General features: G+C 46.7%; 1 protein-coding gene across 1 annotated transcript in view; it reads left to right on the forward strand.

Moving 5' to 3' along the window:
• Nucleotides 1–922: 922 nt before the first annotated feature.
• The window catches only part of DPYSL3 (dihydropyrimidinase like 3), a 75064-nt gene continuing 58531 nt past the window's right edge, over nucleotides 923–17455 (forward strand). Inside the window, exon 1 of the mRNA XM_005306047.5 lies at nucleotides 923–1375. Within this exon, the coding sequence (XP_005306104.3) occupies nucleotides 1040–1375 (336 nt within the window). The 5' untranslated portion in view covers nucleotides 923–1039. The remainder of the gene's footprint in view (nucleotides 1376–17455) is intronic.

The following is a 17455-nucleotide window of genomic DNA, read 5'->3' on the forward strand; positions in this document are numbered from 1 at the left end:
ACCAGCATGAGCTGGGCCCACAGCCACCGCCCTGCTGACCCTGGCCTATGGGCAGGAGGCAGCGACCAGAAACCATACCTGTGGTCGGGTTTGGGTCAGCTCTCTACTCACTGGTGGTAACACTCAGGAAGGGAGAATCTGCACTAGCAATCTGTCACACACGGTGCAGAGCTGGGCACTAGCATTCCCCCTCACAGTGGTGGGGCAGTCCTCTAGCACTCCCCAGCAGTCACACTGAGAAAGGGGGCTGTGCACTAGCACGGCCAGGGAACACAGCTGCCCATGAGCCCCCACATTCAATGTGTGGAGCTGTACCCTACCAGTGCAACCTAGGGGCACTAGCAGTCACGCTGAGAAAGGGGGCTGTGCACTAGCACGGCCAGGGAACACAGCTGCCCATGAGCCCCCACATTCAATGAGTGGGGCTGTACCCTACCAGTGCAACCTAGGGGCACCAGCATTCACACTGAGAACCAGAAAACTGTAGTCTCTCAGTGAAATCACAGGACCCAGCCCCATTCCCTGCGTGCATCCATGCTTCTCCATACGTGTGTTGTGTGCACAGAGGGCGGGTGCCCGGGGAGATCCGAGGGAGCGTGCAGCCCCTTGCTCCGTGCGAGGGAGTGTGTGCACAGAGCTGCTCTTTGCCAGAGCGAGCGCGGGGGAGTGCAAGTGCTCAGCCCTCCGCCCTGAGGGGCAGCACTTGTGAGCACTAGTGCCCGGCCTGCCTGCCTGCCGAGCGGGAGCCGCGGCCAGTGCTAGTGCCCAGAGCGCGCGAGGGGCCCGGCCGTGAGTGCTGGTGCCCGGCCCCCTTCTCGTGTGAGTGTCCGACCCCGTGCCCAGCCCGCCGCGAGCGGCTCTGGCTGCCCGCGCCCTGCCCAGCCCCCTGCTGAGCCCGCGTGTCCTGCTCCCCGCCCGGGCGGAGGCGCAGCAGCAGCGAGCCCCCCCCCCTCCTCTGACCCCCCCGCGCCGCGCGCGGCGCTCGCTGCTGCCCCTGCCTCAGGACGCGGCGCTCGGCTCCCCGCTCCGGATCCCAGCCATGGCCTCGGGCGGCGGCAGCGGCCGGCGGGGCCGGGAGGAGGACGAGCTGCCCGTGTACCTGGCGCGGCCGGGCACCACGGCCCAGGTCCCCCGGCAGAAGTACGGCGGCATGTTCTGCAGCGTGGAGGGCGCCTTCGAGAGCAAGACGCTGGACTTCGGGGCCCTGAGCGTGGGGCAGCGCGGAGCCCGGGGCAGCCGGCAACCGCAGCCGGCGGCGCCCGAGCCCGAGCCCCCGCGGGAGCCCCCCGCCGCCGCCGCCGCCGCCCCCGGGGTGGAGATCCGGAGCGGCTCGGACAAGGAGCGGCTGCAGAACCTCGGCAACCAACAGGACAAGGTACCGGGGGGGGCCCGCCGCCTACTCTGCACGGGGGCTGGGAGGGGGGCACCCCAGAGCCAGCATGGAGGGGCCAGCTTGGGAGATGTGAAATGCTGAGTGTGAGGTGAGCGCCCTGGTCTGGGTCCGCCCCTCTCTGCCGTGAAGGTGCCAGCAGCCATCGGGCATCCGAAAAGCTGGGCATGGGGAGTGCTGCAAGCATCACGCGGCTGCGGCTCAGCTCTCCCTCCTGTCCCACAGCGGTGTCTCTGCCTGGAGCCTCTGCAATTGAAATGCTGGGCTGCGAGGGCTGCAGGCATCACGGGGATGCAGGGAAGGGAGGCAGGACTCCATCCTCGTTACAGAAACGCTTATATAAACACCCGAATGACCCTTTGCTAATTGCTACCTAAAGGCACTTTATGGCTTTCATGTGATCAGTGTGTGTTACATAGCTGTAATTATCCTGCCGGCATGAACTGTTGCTTAGAGTTGCTGCAAAGTGTTAAACTTTTTACTTCTACTCCCGTACTTGGCCCAAAACTTTATAGCTTATTCTAGTTACCGCAGGGCTTGGGTTCATTGCTGTAATTACTGTAGTATTTTTTAAATAATAAAGAAAAGAAACCATAGTTTACTTTTTAGCACAAGCTAAGCGGGTCAGTTCTGTATTTGCTCTTTTCAGAAACTTCTGGCTTTTAGAAGACTGACAGAAGTTAAACACTGTTTTGTTTTGTGTTTCTGATGGTGCCTTTATAGTTCTTGGAAGTCAGAGGGTTCAGAGTTCAGAAAAGATGCTCAGACTGGGAGCTAAGAAGAGCAGTAGATAAATACTGTCACTCGTCAGACATTTGTTCCTCTCCAGGTCCTGATTGCAGAGACCAAATGGATACAGTATAATTATTATGCACCAATATGATGAATAATAATTTGCAATGGAAATCTCTTACTCAGAGGAACTGCAGACAGTGCATACTGTAACTTTAGTCTTTTTCATAGAATCTGTGGTTAACCAAGAGGAGGATCTACAACATTCTCCTGTGTTTCTTTAGAAAAAGAGAGAGAGAGAAAGAAAAGCCTTTTGCTGTCAGTTTGTACCGTAAAAAGCTCCTGTCTAAGAAACAGGATGTCAGCATTTCTTGGAGTTATTGACTTAAAAGGTCCACTGAGTTACCAAGGATGGTAAAGCTGCACATCAGAAGAAAAGCTGCCAACTTTTACCAGGGCTGGTCATGAAAGGAAATCTCTTGCTTTTTCAAAAGGGATTAAATTCACATCTAAGCTTGAGTGTCGTCTAAACCAAAAGAGCTTCATTCTTTTCACTTATACTGGAGTAACTGAGGAGTAATTCCACTCAAACTAGTGATGTAACACTGGTGTAAAAGAGCTGTCAATGAGATTGGCATCAGGCCCAAGGTTTCCAGACTGGATCTAAACTCAAATATTGCCCTATATAGTATTAAATAAAAGTTCCCCTGGGCTCAGCAACATAGAGATTTTGTCAGAGTTTGAAAAATGTTCACTTCCTTGGCTTTGATCCTATTTACACCAATGTAAATTGGCAGTAAGATCACTGAACACCAGTTCAACTTCATTAACTTCAATGGGCTTACTGCTAATTTACACTTGATGCAAGTGTTATCACAGTCAGGCTCCTCTTTCGTAAAGTGATTTGATCATGATTATTATTCCTGTAGGTCAGTGACAATACTTGGGTGAATCTTTTAAGAAATTATTATAATAGTCAGAAGTGTTTCCCTTTTTATACTCTAGGCCAGTCTGTAAGGATTCTTTGCAACATGGTCAGAAAAAGTAAAGTGTGCTTTTAAAGAAAATGGGAAAAAATAATTTTGCTGCACAATAAATCTTTAAGAATTAAGAAATACAATTTGTATCTGTGAATTTTACATATGCTCAAGTCTGAACATGGAATGCCAGGCTTGAAGTATTTAACATACAGTTATGAATCAGAGAACTTAAGGTGACCGAAGTCTGACTGGGAAGTGAAAGGTTCCCCAGCAAAATGAAAAGAGGAGCCCCGCCCTCCCCACAGCCCTAGCTGTTGGGAAGGTGCTAGGCATCCTTTCAGGGGTCTCTGCTGCTTGACTCCATTGTTCATATAAATCTCTTCCTAGCAGGTATCCAATACATTTGAACCACCTCTTCCTTTTTGCTGGAAAGGAGTGTTTGATCTCTTCTTCCTTTCCTGCAGAGCACGTTCTGAGATATCTCCGCTACTCTATCCCGAGTCCTTTTAGCCTTTTTTTTTTGGTTCCTCTGTCTCTTCCCTGGGGTCTGCTGCAGCTGCTGCTCATAGTTTTATCAAGGCAAGAAAGAAATTAACATTATTTTTGTCAGTTTCACAGTTGCCTATAAGATTCTGAATAGTGACAGTGAAACTGGCCAGTGTATTGTTAATTTCAAGCTGCTGCTGCTCTGGGAAACTCTGAGCAGCAATGGAGATGCTGGAGCAGCCTGTCTGCAGACTTTCCTCAATTGATTTCTTTATTAATATAGAAACAAAGATTCTAAAGAGCCTCACTATCCCTCAGGGTCTTGTCTAGGTCCTTGTCCCCAGGGTTTTCCCACCCTCTCCAGCTGGCTCCTGCTCACCGCAGGTTTCTTCTTCTCAGGCGTTCCACCTGGCAGGCACACACGGTCGAGTCCCTTCCCTAAGCCTGGGTCTCTCCTATCTGCATCTCTGCCTAAGGAGGCCTTGTATACAGTTTCCTGTGGAGCACATGACTAGGAGCCAGCATGTGACCTACAACTACAGCTCCCACTTTTAAAGGGCACCAGGTCGCAACATGGCCCCAGTCCTGTCTTCGGAGCCACAAGGGGTTGCTTGTGTAGAGCTCATTTCAGGATCAGGGCCTAAAATGGTTATTTCTCAGTACAAATTGATTTTTTTCTTATAATGATTTTACATGTAAGAAATCAGACAGAGAGAGGTTAAGTGACTTGCTCAAGGCCATATAGGAAATCACCGACAGAACTGGGATTACAGAAGTTCCCAGTTCCTAGTCCTGGGCACAAGACACTAGGCCACATTGCTTCTCCTAATCAGGGTCAGATAAAGAATTTTTGGGCCCTCCGCATTATGGAAATTGGGGGCCCCTGAACAGAACTACAACCTGTCAGTTTTGTTTTGTTTTCTTTTTCCTGGTGATTGGAGGGTTGGGGGAGAGGGCAGAGATGGGGACCCTGTGCAAGTGCACTGCTTTTAATGCTTGTTTCTCACTTATGTTTAGTTGTTATGAACAGATTCTCGGAAGCACAATGTCAACTAATTGCTGCTTTTCTTAACAACACATGAGAGCAGCTATGCTAAGCATTAGTAAAACCACCACTTCAGTAGTGAAATAACTGCATTAGAACTGCATCATGAAATTATATGTTCCTGCATATTACCTGGCTGTTACAGTTCTGGCTCCCAGGTAAATGTTTACCAAGAGGAACTCCTCTTCCTTCCCCATCACTTTGTAATAAAGTGTAGTTGAACCGCAGGGCCTGAGAAATCTGCCACATTAAATTGCTGCTGTTATACTGTTGCCTACTGCATCAGCAATCCAAGCCAGAGACGTGTGTTTACGGCATATTATAAATATGGTGACCACACTCCCTGATGCAGGGACATGCCTCCATGGTCGAGCATGCAGAGCTCTCATAAAACATCTATATAATATAATGGGATTTGGGGTAGCCCGGATCAGGTCCATGGTTCCCCTCTTGGTTGAGAATTTTCAGGTGTACATGCAGCCCGAAGCCTGCCGTTGGCTTTTTGTTTTCGATTGACAATCAATTTGAGCACATATTTTGCTCAACACTGGTCTTTAGCAATAATGTCCCTGGAGATCAGAGCCTCCATAGTTTGTTCCAATTTCAGCCATGCTTTTCAGCTAATGGAATGGTAATAAGCCACTTAATTTGCCATAACAAAATGAAATAGCATCTCTCTCTAACCCCTGACTTTTCCGACAACGCCCTCTGAAATTATGTCCTGGTGATGCTCGCTGGGATTATTACCTGGACTCTGCTTTAGCCAAAGGAAATAACAGTGATGCATCGTATCCAGCCCTGACATGGTACACTACTTCATTGTTGACTTTCAGTTTTGCCTCTGCAGAGGCAGAGTTGCACTGGGGAGGACAGGAAGGAGGGAAGAAGGAATGGAGAGGTGCAATCGGAAGTGACATTCCATTTGTATGGCAGTGTGCTTCCCCCTCGCTCATGGGTTTGTAGGAGAGTCACCTCTTTCTTGTATCTCTTCCTTACCCAACACTGCGGCTCCACTAGTTTCTGCTCCCTGCTGTTAGAAGAAGTAGACAAGAAACATTTGGCCCAATTATAACAACAACAACAACAAGGAGTCTGGTGGCACCTTAAAGACTAACAGATTTATTTGGGCATAAGCTTTCGTGAGTAAAAACCTCACTTCTTCGCATCCGAAGAAGTGAGGTTTTTACTCACGAAAGCTTATGCCCAAATAAATCTGTTAGTCTTTAAGGTGCCACCAGACTCCTTGTTGTTTTTGTAGATACAGACTAACACGGCTACCCCCTGATACTTGGCCCAATTATATTTATTCCTGGATTCTCATCCCATCCTGCTACACGGTTCTGCAGTGAAGCCGTCATTTCCTTGGCAACTGGTTGTAATGGCCATAAATGCAGGATAACAACCACTTCACTGCAGGCTCAGGCAAGAAGGTCACTGGGGCTGCAAGGGAGAAGGCTCTAACTCTTTAGTAGGGGCTGACAAATACTACCAACAAAGTAAAGTCTTGCTGTAATTATTCCTTTTAGAGAATCCAGTTGTATGCCACCACACACGTTTAATATGTGATAAAATCCCAAACTCAGCTATAAGATAGACCCTAAGAGAGGAGGTATCTTGAAAGAAAATGATTTTTTTCTTCTGTCACAAGTATTTTACACTTATTTTATACTTATTTTATAAGTTCAGTTTCAAATGTTTGTATTTCCAGTGTCAATAATTTACAAGAAGAATCACTGAGACCACAGCAGATTTCTACCTGTTGATTTAGCATGATAATCATGACATTTTTGCACTTACATATGGAGCTGGACAAAATTTTTAGACCAAAACTTTTTCTGGTGAAAAATGCAGATTTGCATACACTGAAACATTTTGTGAATTCATGTTGGTTTGGATGACTTGTTCATGTGGAAAAAAACAAAGAAAAATCTGCAAAAAGTTGAAATATTTTGTTTTAACATTTTCTAGATGAAATTTTTCTGTTCAAAATGACTTCATTTTGAGGTTTCCTTCAATTGTATTTAAAAAAAAATACAAAAACATAAAAAAGCTTGAAACCAAACCAAAACATTGTTTTATTTGACCCCAAACACATTTTTTTCTGACTTTTCAATTCATTGAAAATTTTCAAAAAAAATAATTTTTGGTTTGACCTGAAATGAATTATTGTCCATGATTTTTCATAATTGCCAGTGAACTGAAAAATCTGTTATTTGCACATCTCTACTAATATAGCACTTTTTATTGGGGGATCTCAAAGCACTTTAATACCATTAATTAATTAATTAATTAAATTAAACCCTGGCAACACCCCATACAGTAGGGAGTATTATTTTCCTCATTTTACAGAGTGGGTTGGGTTGGCCCATCTTTACCTACGTTACAGTATTCTGAGAAATTGATAGTGCTTCAGAGAAACCACTTAGGGTCTTCTCAGCCTGAAGATAATGAGGGCAGAATCAGGCTCTTTCTCCTGCAGGAAGGCCATAGAAAAGGTTGCCTGTGTGACACAGGAGTGACAGTAAAATCCAGGGCTTTGGAGCTATGCTCCGGCTCCGCTCCAGCTCCAGGCAAAAACCTGCAGCTCCTCTGCTCCGGAGCTGCTCTGCGCTCCAGCTCCGGGCTCCCCTCCAAAGCCCTGGTAAAATCTGTCTTGTTAAATCATAGATTTTGATTGTAAAACAAAAGTTAATTTTCTGATTTTGCTGCATACAGCCTGTGTTTGCCTCAGAGAATCCTGCAATCACATTCTAAAGAGAGCTAAAACCTGAAGCATAGTTATCAAAAATCAGTGCTTGAGCTATACATGTCAGGGTCCAAGTTCTTTCCAACAGTCCTATGTCCAGGATGAACATGAAGGCTGGTAAATATCACTCACCAGGCACTCAGATACCATAATGATGAGCATGGTATAAATACTAGGGCTGATAGGAAATTTTTCATCAAAAATGTATTGGTGGAAACTTGGATTTTAACTAAACAAAGTTTTTCTCAAAAAGTGTCTGATTTGCATAGGAAATTTTCTTTTCTCATCCAAAAAGTGAGATGCCCCAAAACCAAAATAGTTCAGCAGAAAACTGAAATATTTTGATTTCGATATGCTGCTGTGACGCCTCATGAGAGTTGTAGTTCAGCTCCCTCATGTCACCATTCTCCTTTATGGACTGAGCTTCCTACTTGAACTACTTCTCCCAAGATACACCAGGGCCAGGAACTCCCATGATGCAACCACTTCACTCACCCAAGCGGGAGGGGGCCATAGTGCATCATAGGAGATGTAGTCCAATGTGGGAGCCCAGCACCTAAACTATAACTCTCACACGGCATCACATCAGTATTTCTGAGTTGAACTATTTCATTTTCAGATAATATATGTCAGTTTTTGATTTTTTGCTGAAAAGTCAAGCTTCTCCATGGAAAATTATATGAAAACTATTTTTTTCATTTTTGTCAACATTTTCAATGGGAAAAAAGCCAATTTTCCGACCAACTTTAATAAATACCTAGATTGGTCCAGGCCACCTGATGCTCAACAAATATAGCTTTATCCTTGGTCCTCTTCATTTCACTAGTCATGGATGCCTCCTGGAAGGACTGGATCTGGCTGCCATAAGTAGGTGTAGGAATGATTCTTTATTTCTGCTGGTGGTTTTTTTTTAGATGATGTGACCCAAACTGAGCACAATGTTCTGGGTGAGGCCAACCCCTTGATTTGTAGGCATTATATTTTTTGTATTATTCTCTATACCCATGAGCTAGCACTTGCCTTTGTGAGCAGACTTCTTCAAGGACTTGTATTCACAATGACCTGGTGATCTTTTTACTTAGAGCTTACAACTAATGCAGAGCTCAGCCTGACACATTGATTGTAGGCTGAACAACCATAGGGATGTCTGTGCAGACAGGCTTTGATGCTGCATTAACCATACCATCAACAAGACAATGTAGAGGATACAGCTGCCATGTTACACCAGCAGTCCTACACTCACTTGGGTGGTTTCTTGCACACAGTTCCTCACATAGTCTCACTTTTTCTACCATTCAGATCTTTTCTTTGTCTTGTGAACAGCTCTCTTCTCAATCTTATACATAGCACATAGCAACTTTGGGGAGAATAATCCCATAGAGAGAGGCTGAGGATATAGAAAGAAATGGCCTTTTCCAATAACACCAGTTCCAGCTAGGGAGTTAAAAGAATAGGAATTTTAAATGAAGTGACATTTATTTTCAAACAACAATTCCAATTGTAACAACATTTTTGTACGTTATTATAAAGTACACCAATATGCACATACATTATATGTGCGGCTGCTGCTTAAAGAAAGTTCTCTATGTTCTGCCAACAGTAGTTTACACACCAACCTGTGATTGTTCCTCTTTTGGCCTTGGAGCAGGTGTGATCTGAGTAAGTAGTTGGATGGAAGTTATCAGAAAACCAGCTACATCCAGAAGTGGCTTCAGTGAATCAATAGGTCTGCTGTTTCCTCTGAGTCAGTACTGAAACAATATCTCAGGATGGTGTTAGGGGGTGCTGTGCTGCTGCCAAGATGCTTGGTATTGGGTGAGCTGATAAACAAGGACTGACTCCTGACCATTTATGGTTATTCAAGATCTCGTGGTTCATTTCAGTGATAATAATAATGGATGCCTAGCTCTTATGCAGTTCTTTTCATCAGTAGAAACCAAAGCACTTTCCAAAGGAGGTAGAACGTAAGAACAGCCATACTGGGTCAGACCAAAGGTCATCTAGCCCAGTATCCTGTCTTCCGACAGTGGCCAATGCCAAGTGCCCCAGAGGGAATGAACAGAACAGGTAATCATCAAATGATCTATTCTTTGTTGGTATCATTATCTCCTTTGTACAGATGGGGAAAGTGAGGCTCAGAGATTAAGTGACTCACCCAAATACAATCAGCAGGGTAATGGCAGAACTGTGACTAGAACTGAGGTCTCCTGAGTCCTAGTCCAGTGCTCTTTCCACTAGGAATTAGTCTTGGTGTCTGATGTTTGAGCTAAAGTCCAACTCAGATTAATGCACTCTTTCCACCTAAATTCTCAATTGTAGTATGAACTGGATAAATCATCATTCAGTTCCTGATCTAAACCATTGTGTTGTGTTGACCCTGGTATCATTCCACTGCAGAGGCAGCTGCATCTCCGAAAGAGCCCATCAGCCCCCAATATATTGGTGTACATTACACACTTTGTAAAGTATCTTGAAGTGCAATCCTTAGAGCTGAAAGATCAAATCCATGTACTTCTAGGAACTTGATGATTCATGATTCAGAACTTCACAGCAGCAACAGAGAGAAACTAAAATTCTCCTGCTCCAAAATTGCAGGCCCTAGCCACTTGAGTTAGAGGTGAGTCATGGTTAGCAGTATAGGGTTAAGGTTATGACACATAGTTGAGCAATTCTGATGTCATCAAGTAGAGGATAGTGGTGCACATACATTTTATTACTGAAAAATAATTGCATATAGTCAAAAGTATTTGCAAATCCTTGTTAAAGACAGGCTTTGAACTAAAACCCAGAATACTCTGAATACTCCAGAACTTTGTGGGTATTTGAAATCCAAACCCATTTATACATTCTGCCATCTCCCATACTTTTATCTTCCTTGATAAACATATACAAATTTCTTGCTGTTTGTACTGATTTCACCAGCTATAAAAAACCTGCAATTGACTATGTCCTTGCCCTGCAGTTACAAAGAAAGTGTCTGCAATTGTTGACTCAGAGATTAGAATCAAATGCGAACTATGGAGCTGGATTTCAAGCATCACAAAGTTTTGGGTGTATGTACATGAGTGCCTGAATATAAGACTTTGTTTTGGGTCCTGCTGTGATTTTATTGTATTCCCCTGGGTGTCCTAGAAGCAGCACAAGCATGAAGGCTCTTTCTTTCTTCCAAAGAAGAGGCAGCTAGAAATACATGTTCTTTCAATTAAATTTCCCCAGAAAAACAATGGTTTTAATTAAGGAGGAGAAGGCAGGGAGGGAGACATTCTGTGGAACTGTAAAAAGTTCCATGAAACCCAAAACATGCCAAAAATGTCAACACCCGGGGAGGTGATCACTTTACAGAGTGCAGGAAGGGCATGAGTGCAAAGGGATGGTCTGCAAATGGATGGATTTCCAGTTGCTAGATGTGTCCCATGTGTACATTAGGTTAAACATGAAGCAAATGTTTTTGGATGGGCAAATAGTGCTTCTTGACCTATAGCCTGGGAGAGTGAAGAAACCTTACAGAAATCTGTAAAGCTGTTTCAGGAATCAGCTACCAGCCAGTTCAAGATTCCTTGTCTGTGGGATCGGGATGAGATCATCTTTCAGAGAAGCAGATGCATCCAAGGTTGGCCTTAGTTTTTGCTAAATATCCACTGAGGCAACCAGTCAATCTCTAAGCAAAACCATTCCACTATTTCAGTTTCATTGTGCCCAGATGGTTGAGGAATGCACTGAAGAGTCCCTTCTTAAGGCTGACTCCCTCCACTGCTGCATTTGAGATTCCCAATCCCGGGTGCTTTTAATTAGAAATTGGAGAAATCCCACACATCCCACAGTTTCTTACTGAGCCCATTAATCTGACCCTCCCAGGGTTCCATGATCTATCACACAACACCGGGGAGCATAGAAACAGCAAGAGGCAAGTGGGAGGAGAACTGTTGGCAGGAGAGAGCTGGATGGGTTCTGATGTGACAGCTCTCTCTGCGCCCGCTGTCATTTTGCTTTACTAGAGGAAGATGGGATGTGTTAAGAAGCTGCAGTGCAAATCCCACAATGGAACCTTTCCAATGTACAAGGGGCAGTTCCTTAGGCCCATCCCTGGCCTCTCTCTTGCTGGGCTTACTTAGGGTTATCATTCGTCTGGCTTTTTGAACTAAAAATAGCATCCGGGGGAATTTGTAAATGTGCGGACTTCGCGGCCCCCCCCCCCCCCCCCCCCCCCCTTGCAGAGCGTGTGTGGCTAACAGGGCAGCCGGCCGGATGGTGCCACTTACATGGGGCTCCGACAGCCAGAGAGAGCCCCTCCTCTGCTTCCCCTGCAGCAGAGATCACTCCCTCCCTCCCTGCATTCGCAGATCGCCTCTGGCAGTCTGGAGCTCCTCCCCCGCTCCCCCTCCCCTGCTGCCCAGCGTGCCGGGACGAGCGGCAGGGTAAGGGGGCCAGGGGGTCGGAGAAGGGGCAGGGAGGTTCTGGAGGGGGCAGTCAAGAGATGGGGGGGGTCGGGAGTTTTGGGGGGGGCTTTCTGGGGGGGGTGTGGATAAGGTTTTGGGCAGTCAGGGTACAGGTAGGGGGTAGGGTCCTGGGGGGGCAGTTAGGGTGGGGGGGGGTCTTAGGAGGGGGCAGTTAGGGGACAAGGAACAGGGAGGCTTAGGTAGGGGGTGGGGTTCTGGAGGGCAGTTAGGAGCAGGGGTCCCAGGAGGGGGCAGTTAGGGGACAAGGAGCGGGGGGGGGTTGGGAGTTCTGGGGTGGGGCTGTCAGGGGGCAGGGGTGGGGAGAGGGATCGGAGCAGTCAGGGGACAGGGAGCAGGGGGGTTTAGATGGGTCGGGAGTTCTGGGGGAGGCTGTCAGGGGGTGGGGAGTGGTTGGATGGGGCTTGGGAGTCCCAGGGGTCTGTCTGGGGGTGGGGGTGTGGATAAGGGTTGGGACAGTCAGGGTACAGGTAGGGGGTAGGGTCCTCGGGGGCCAGTTAGGATGGGGGGAGGGTCTCAGGAGGGGGCAGTCAGGGGACAAGGAGCAGGGAGGCTTAGGTAGGGGGTGGAGTCCTGGGGGGCAGTTAGGGGCAGGGGTCCCAGGAGGGGGCAGTCAGCGGACAAGGAGCGGGGGGAGGGTTGGGGGTTCTGAGGGGGGGCGGGAAGTGGGAGGGAGTGGAAGGGGCGGGGCTATGGCAGGAGGGGGGGGCTAGGGCGGGGCTCCTCCCGTCCTCTTTTTTGCTAGCTGAAATATGGTAACCCTAGGCTTACTGCTTGCAGTTGAAGTTACTGCACGTGCCTAGGTGAGATTGGGCAGCATGTGCAATATCATTCAGACAGACACCAGGATTGTCAAACTGCATGGAGCATCAGGGATAGCACTTATGGCCCAGAGGGCGCTACCTAGTGAGCTTTCTGAGCAGCTCTCCTGATGCAACTAGTAGAGGGAACTCCCCTGTTTGTGGATAGCTGATACAGTCTGGCAGTGCTGGGGAGGGCTTAAGTTCCCTCTGCACACTTGGTCTTGCTGGCAGGCAGGCAGGCAACTGTCAAGAGCTAGGCCTTGTGACAAGATACAGAGGAGCCCTAGTTAGTGGCTCAGGATCTTCTTTGCCCCATTGACTAACAACACTTCTCTCCCCTTGCAGAGCCAGTCCTATAATGGCTGCCTTCCTACCTGTCCCATTCCAGCTCCACTCAGTCTGTCTCTCCCTGCAAGGCAATGTTTGGAGTGGTGTTCTGGCCCGTTTTCTGGGACAGCAAGAGTATGATTCCTTCCCCACAATGTCCATGTTCCTGTACAGCCTCCTGCATTGAGGCAATGCAACTCCCACAACTGCAGGGCTTCTGATCAACACTATTCCACTCTCCTCTCTGCACTGATACATGTGCTGCAGGCAGGGCACTGATTAGATGTGTCACAGGGGCAGACCCAGCCTTGTAGAAGCAGAACTGAGTGGTTCATGGCCCTGCACTGAGGATTCACAGATTGGGGCATTGATTGGAGGATCACATGCAGCTTAGGTGAGCTGAGAGGGGAGTAAGAGCAAGACAGAATGGAGGGAACCAGCCCTCCATTAACTGTAAAGTCAGCTCCAGTCTGCCTCCAATAGAGGTCAGTGTTGCACACAGAGACACCACCAAGTTGATTGTGTGGGGTGGGGGTTTGGTTTCCTGGAGAACTGGCCTTGGAGTTTGGCTTCTGTGTTTTTCCCATTAGTGGAATTTCCCCTTTACTGTTTGGTCTCAATCCCACACCGCCAAGGGAATTAGCTCCTTGAATACACCCCAAACCTCTTGGGAACCCACAGAGAGTTTCTGTGGCAGTTGCTATCCCCCTGTGTAATCACATCAGATCTAATTGGCGATGTTGAGATCTCCACTCACATACCCCATTCAGAAATACAACAGAGTTGGAAGGGGTTTAATTTAGGGGAAGAGGAAAACACAAAAGGGGCATGGAGTGAGAAAACATGTTATAATATATGTTAGCACCTATAATTTCTAGATCGCAAAACACTGTACAAAGGTGCCATTATTGCCCATTTTACAGAAGGCTAAACTGAGGCATGGCTGGCTAAGGAAATTCGCCAAAATGATGGGATAATTGGTCAATGATGGGATATTAAAAGTTACTACAGAGAACTTTTCCAGAGGGTCTGGCTAGAGAATCTTGCCCGCATGCTCGGGGTTCAGCTGATCGCCATATTTGGGGTTGGGAAGGAATTTTCCTCCAGGGTAGATTGGCAGAGGCCCTGGAGGTTTTTCGCCTTCCTCCGCAGCATGGGGCAGGGGTCGCTTGCTGGAGGATTCTCAGCGATTTGAAGTCTTTAAATCATGATTTGGGGACTTCAACAGCTGAGTCAAGAGAGAGAATTCTTCCAGGAGTGGGTGGGTCAGCTTTTATGGCCCGCATCATGCGGGAGGTCAGACTAGATGATCATAATGGTCCCTTCTGACCTTAGAGTCTATGAGTCTATAAAATCACAGCAAGTAAGTGGCAGAGTCAGAATGGAACCCAATCTCCTGATTTCTAGTTCCACGCACTACCCACTGTACAATGCTGCCATGATATTTTCCTTTGACTGGGACAAACCCAAAACATAAAAAGGGAACAACCCTAGTATTGCCTAGACTAGAAGGGGGTGTCCTAGCTCCTGGGAGAAACTCCTGGCCCTTTGCTCCAACCCCACTGCCATGCTAAATTTCCATTTACCATGGAAGTCTGTTGTCTTTCACATAATTTTAGTGTGGTTTGATTTACCTCAAGCGAAGGTCAGGAGAGGTGTGTGCAGAGCCTCAGGAAATCTTACTGGAAAAGTTGGCTCATATTGGCTTGAATACGAGCACTGTGACATTGGCTTGGATATGTGCCTCAGTGAGAACTGGCTGAAAAGAATAATGACAACATGGTGATGTATTGAGCTGGGGGAGGTGTTCATGGGAAACTGCAGGCATCAGTGCTAGAGGCAGTTTTGTTTTAAACTGTTATTAATGAGCTGGAAGAAAGATAAATAGTACATTAATTACATTTGCAGATGACAGTAAACTGGGATGTGTTATGAACACCAGGGAAAAGAGGACAATGATACAGAGGGATATAGAGAGGTGAGAAATATGGTCAAGAAACAGCAAAATGAGATTCAACTTGGAAAAATGCAAGGACAACGGGGGTAAATAATCCAAAATACAGATGTTGTGTATGTAGAGGACACTAATGCCAAGAAAATCCTATGAGTGATGATGGAGAGCAAACTGCTTACAACCTTCCACAGTGATATAGTGTGCAAAAAGTCCAGTGAGATTTTGGGCTTCAAGGCAAAGTGGGGATATGGTTTTCCTTTTGGTATGGCACTTTTGGGACTAAACCTACAACATGCATTCAATTGTGAGTGCCTCAGTACCAGAGAGATATTGACAAATTGCAGAGAATTCCAAGAAGAGCAGCAAATGTGATTAAAGGGTTAGATATATTGATCTGAGAAAAGATTAAAAGAATTTAATGGGACAAATGTATCCCTGATGTCACTCCATACGTTTCAGTGGCGTGATAACAGGCATGAATTCATCTCAGTAGGTGGAGTGGAGCTAATTGAGACATAAAAAGGAATAATTATCAGCATGATGGAAAAGATTTGTTTAGGCGTGGCAGATACAAGAAGATATAACAGAGTAGCAGAGTGAAACAGAGTACATGAAAATGTGGTCTGAGCAGGGAGTCTGTTTTTCTTCTTCCATACCCTGTTATAAATCAGGAACAACCCTTCTGAAATCAATGGAGTTGCAATGTGTAAGTGATTGAAGAATCAAGCCCTGAATATGAGGGTTAATATCTTAACAATGAAGTTGAGCTGTGGAATCATCTCCTAAAGTAAGAGGAGCAAACCTGATTGCCTGGGACAGACTAGTCCAGGGATTGGCAACCGGCTCACCAGGGTAAGCACCCTGGCAGGCCGGGCCGGTTTGTTTACCTGCTGCGTCCGCAGGTTTGGCCGATCGCGGCTCTCACTAGCCATGGTTCACCACTCCAGGCCAATGGGGGCCGCGGGAAGTGGCACGGGCCGAGGGATGTCCTGGCCGCCACTTCCCACCACCCCCATTGGCCTAGAGCGGCGAACCGCGGCCAGTGAGAGCTGTGATCGGTCGAACCTGCGGACGCGGCAGGTAAACAAACCGACCCGGCCTGCCAGGGTGCTTACCCTGGTGAGCCGCGTGCCAAAGGTTGCCAATCCCTGGACTAGACAAAGCACTTGCGAATACAGTAAAGGGAACAATCCTTCTCTAGCTGGAGAATGGGCTAGTGACCTAATTGGTCTTGACCACGTCTAATTTCAGAGATACTACAAAACATAAAAACAAAAAAAATAGCTAGCTATAATCCAATTGTACCATTTCAGTGATGGTATTCAGCAAACACTATGGATTTAATCCCACACAAACAGAAGCTACAAGGAACTCTCCTCAAAGTCTGGTCACATTTGAAGGGAACAAAAGGTGATTTTTCTCCAAGGTGCCCAAGTTCTCGCAGTTCTGTGTGTCATCTCTTGGCCTTTATATCATCATGGTAACAGAATTCCCTGTTTATAGTATCATCCTTTCTGCAGTTGCCATTGCTTTTCAAATACTCTTTTTCTGCACTCCTAAGAGCTTTGGACTTTATCCTCAGATGCACCCACCTCACCCACCCATGACCACACTGTAAAAACTTTGCCATTGGTGTTTCCATCAAATCACGCCTGGGGGGATGTCACTATGTATTTTGAATGCCTGAAGATAAAATGTTGTCCTGTCTGCCCTCCATTGCAGTTGATTTATAAGAGAAGAGATTCCCCAACCAGTGACAAGAGACCCCAGTATCACAGGGCTAAAGGGAGACCTTACTGGTGTGAAATATTGAAGGAGACTGGCAAATTTTCCTTTAGAGTCTTATGCTATGCCCGTCAGCATGGCAAAGGGCTGCATATCTGAGCAGTGAATGCACTGATGGATAGTATCAGATGAGAAAATCTGAAATTAAACTGTGCTTCATCTGCTTAGTAAAGGGTGATATTGAATAGCATTTACTTATTCCTTTTTTAATTTTATGGGTGGGTTTGGTGTTTTTGTGGCAAGCTAAAAATGCTGGTTAGAGCCAGAAATGCTGCAAGGAGGTGCACTGCAAGCTTCCCACGTATAGTTCTGCCAGTGCATCTCAATCCTGACCAGCAACATTGGTCCTATTCTTATCCAGGGCCCACAGAACAACTTTGTCTTTGCCACTCAGGCCTGATAACCCATCTGCTCTGCTAATGCACACCTCTGCTGTTCCACCCTGGGCTCTGCTTGAGCAGAAATGTCTGATCATTTCGAATTGTATCAAAGCACAAAAGGGTTTTGTGATGCAGACAAACACACAATAGGAATGGTATAAGACCTGGCAAACTCATTTCACGTACGGCCTAGCCAAGATTTTGCAGCTAAGTTCCCAGAAGTGAAAAGTCTAAGGCATGAATCTATCTAGCCCCTGTACAGAATCAGCCTGACAAGGAAGGCTTAGTTCTTAACAGAATGCCATGTTCCTGCTCTGCAGCCTCAGAAACACACTGCCTGTCTGACTTCTCAGCCTGCATCTCCTGAGTGCGC

This window comes from Chrysemys picta, chromosome 8, assembly GCF_011386835.1.
Source record: "Chrysemys picta bellii isolate R12L10 chromosome 8, ASM1138683v2, whole genome shotgun sequence".
Classification (NCBI taxonomy): Eukaryota; Metazoa; Chordata; order Testudines; family Emydidae; genus Chrysemys; species Chrysemys picta.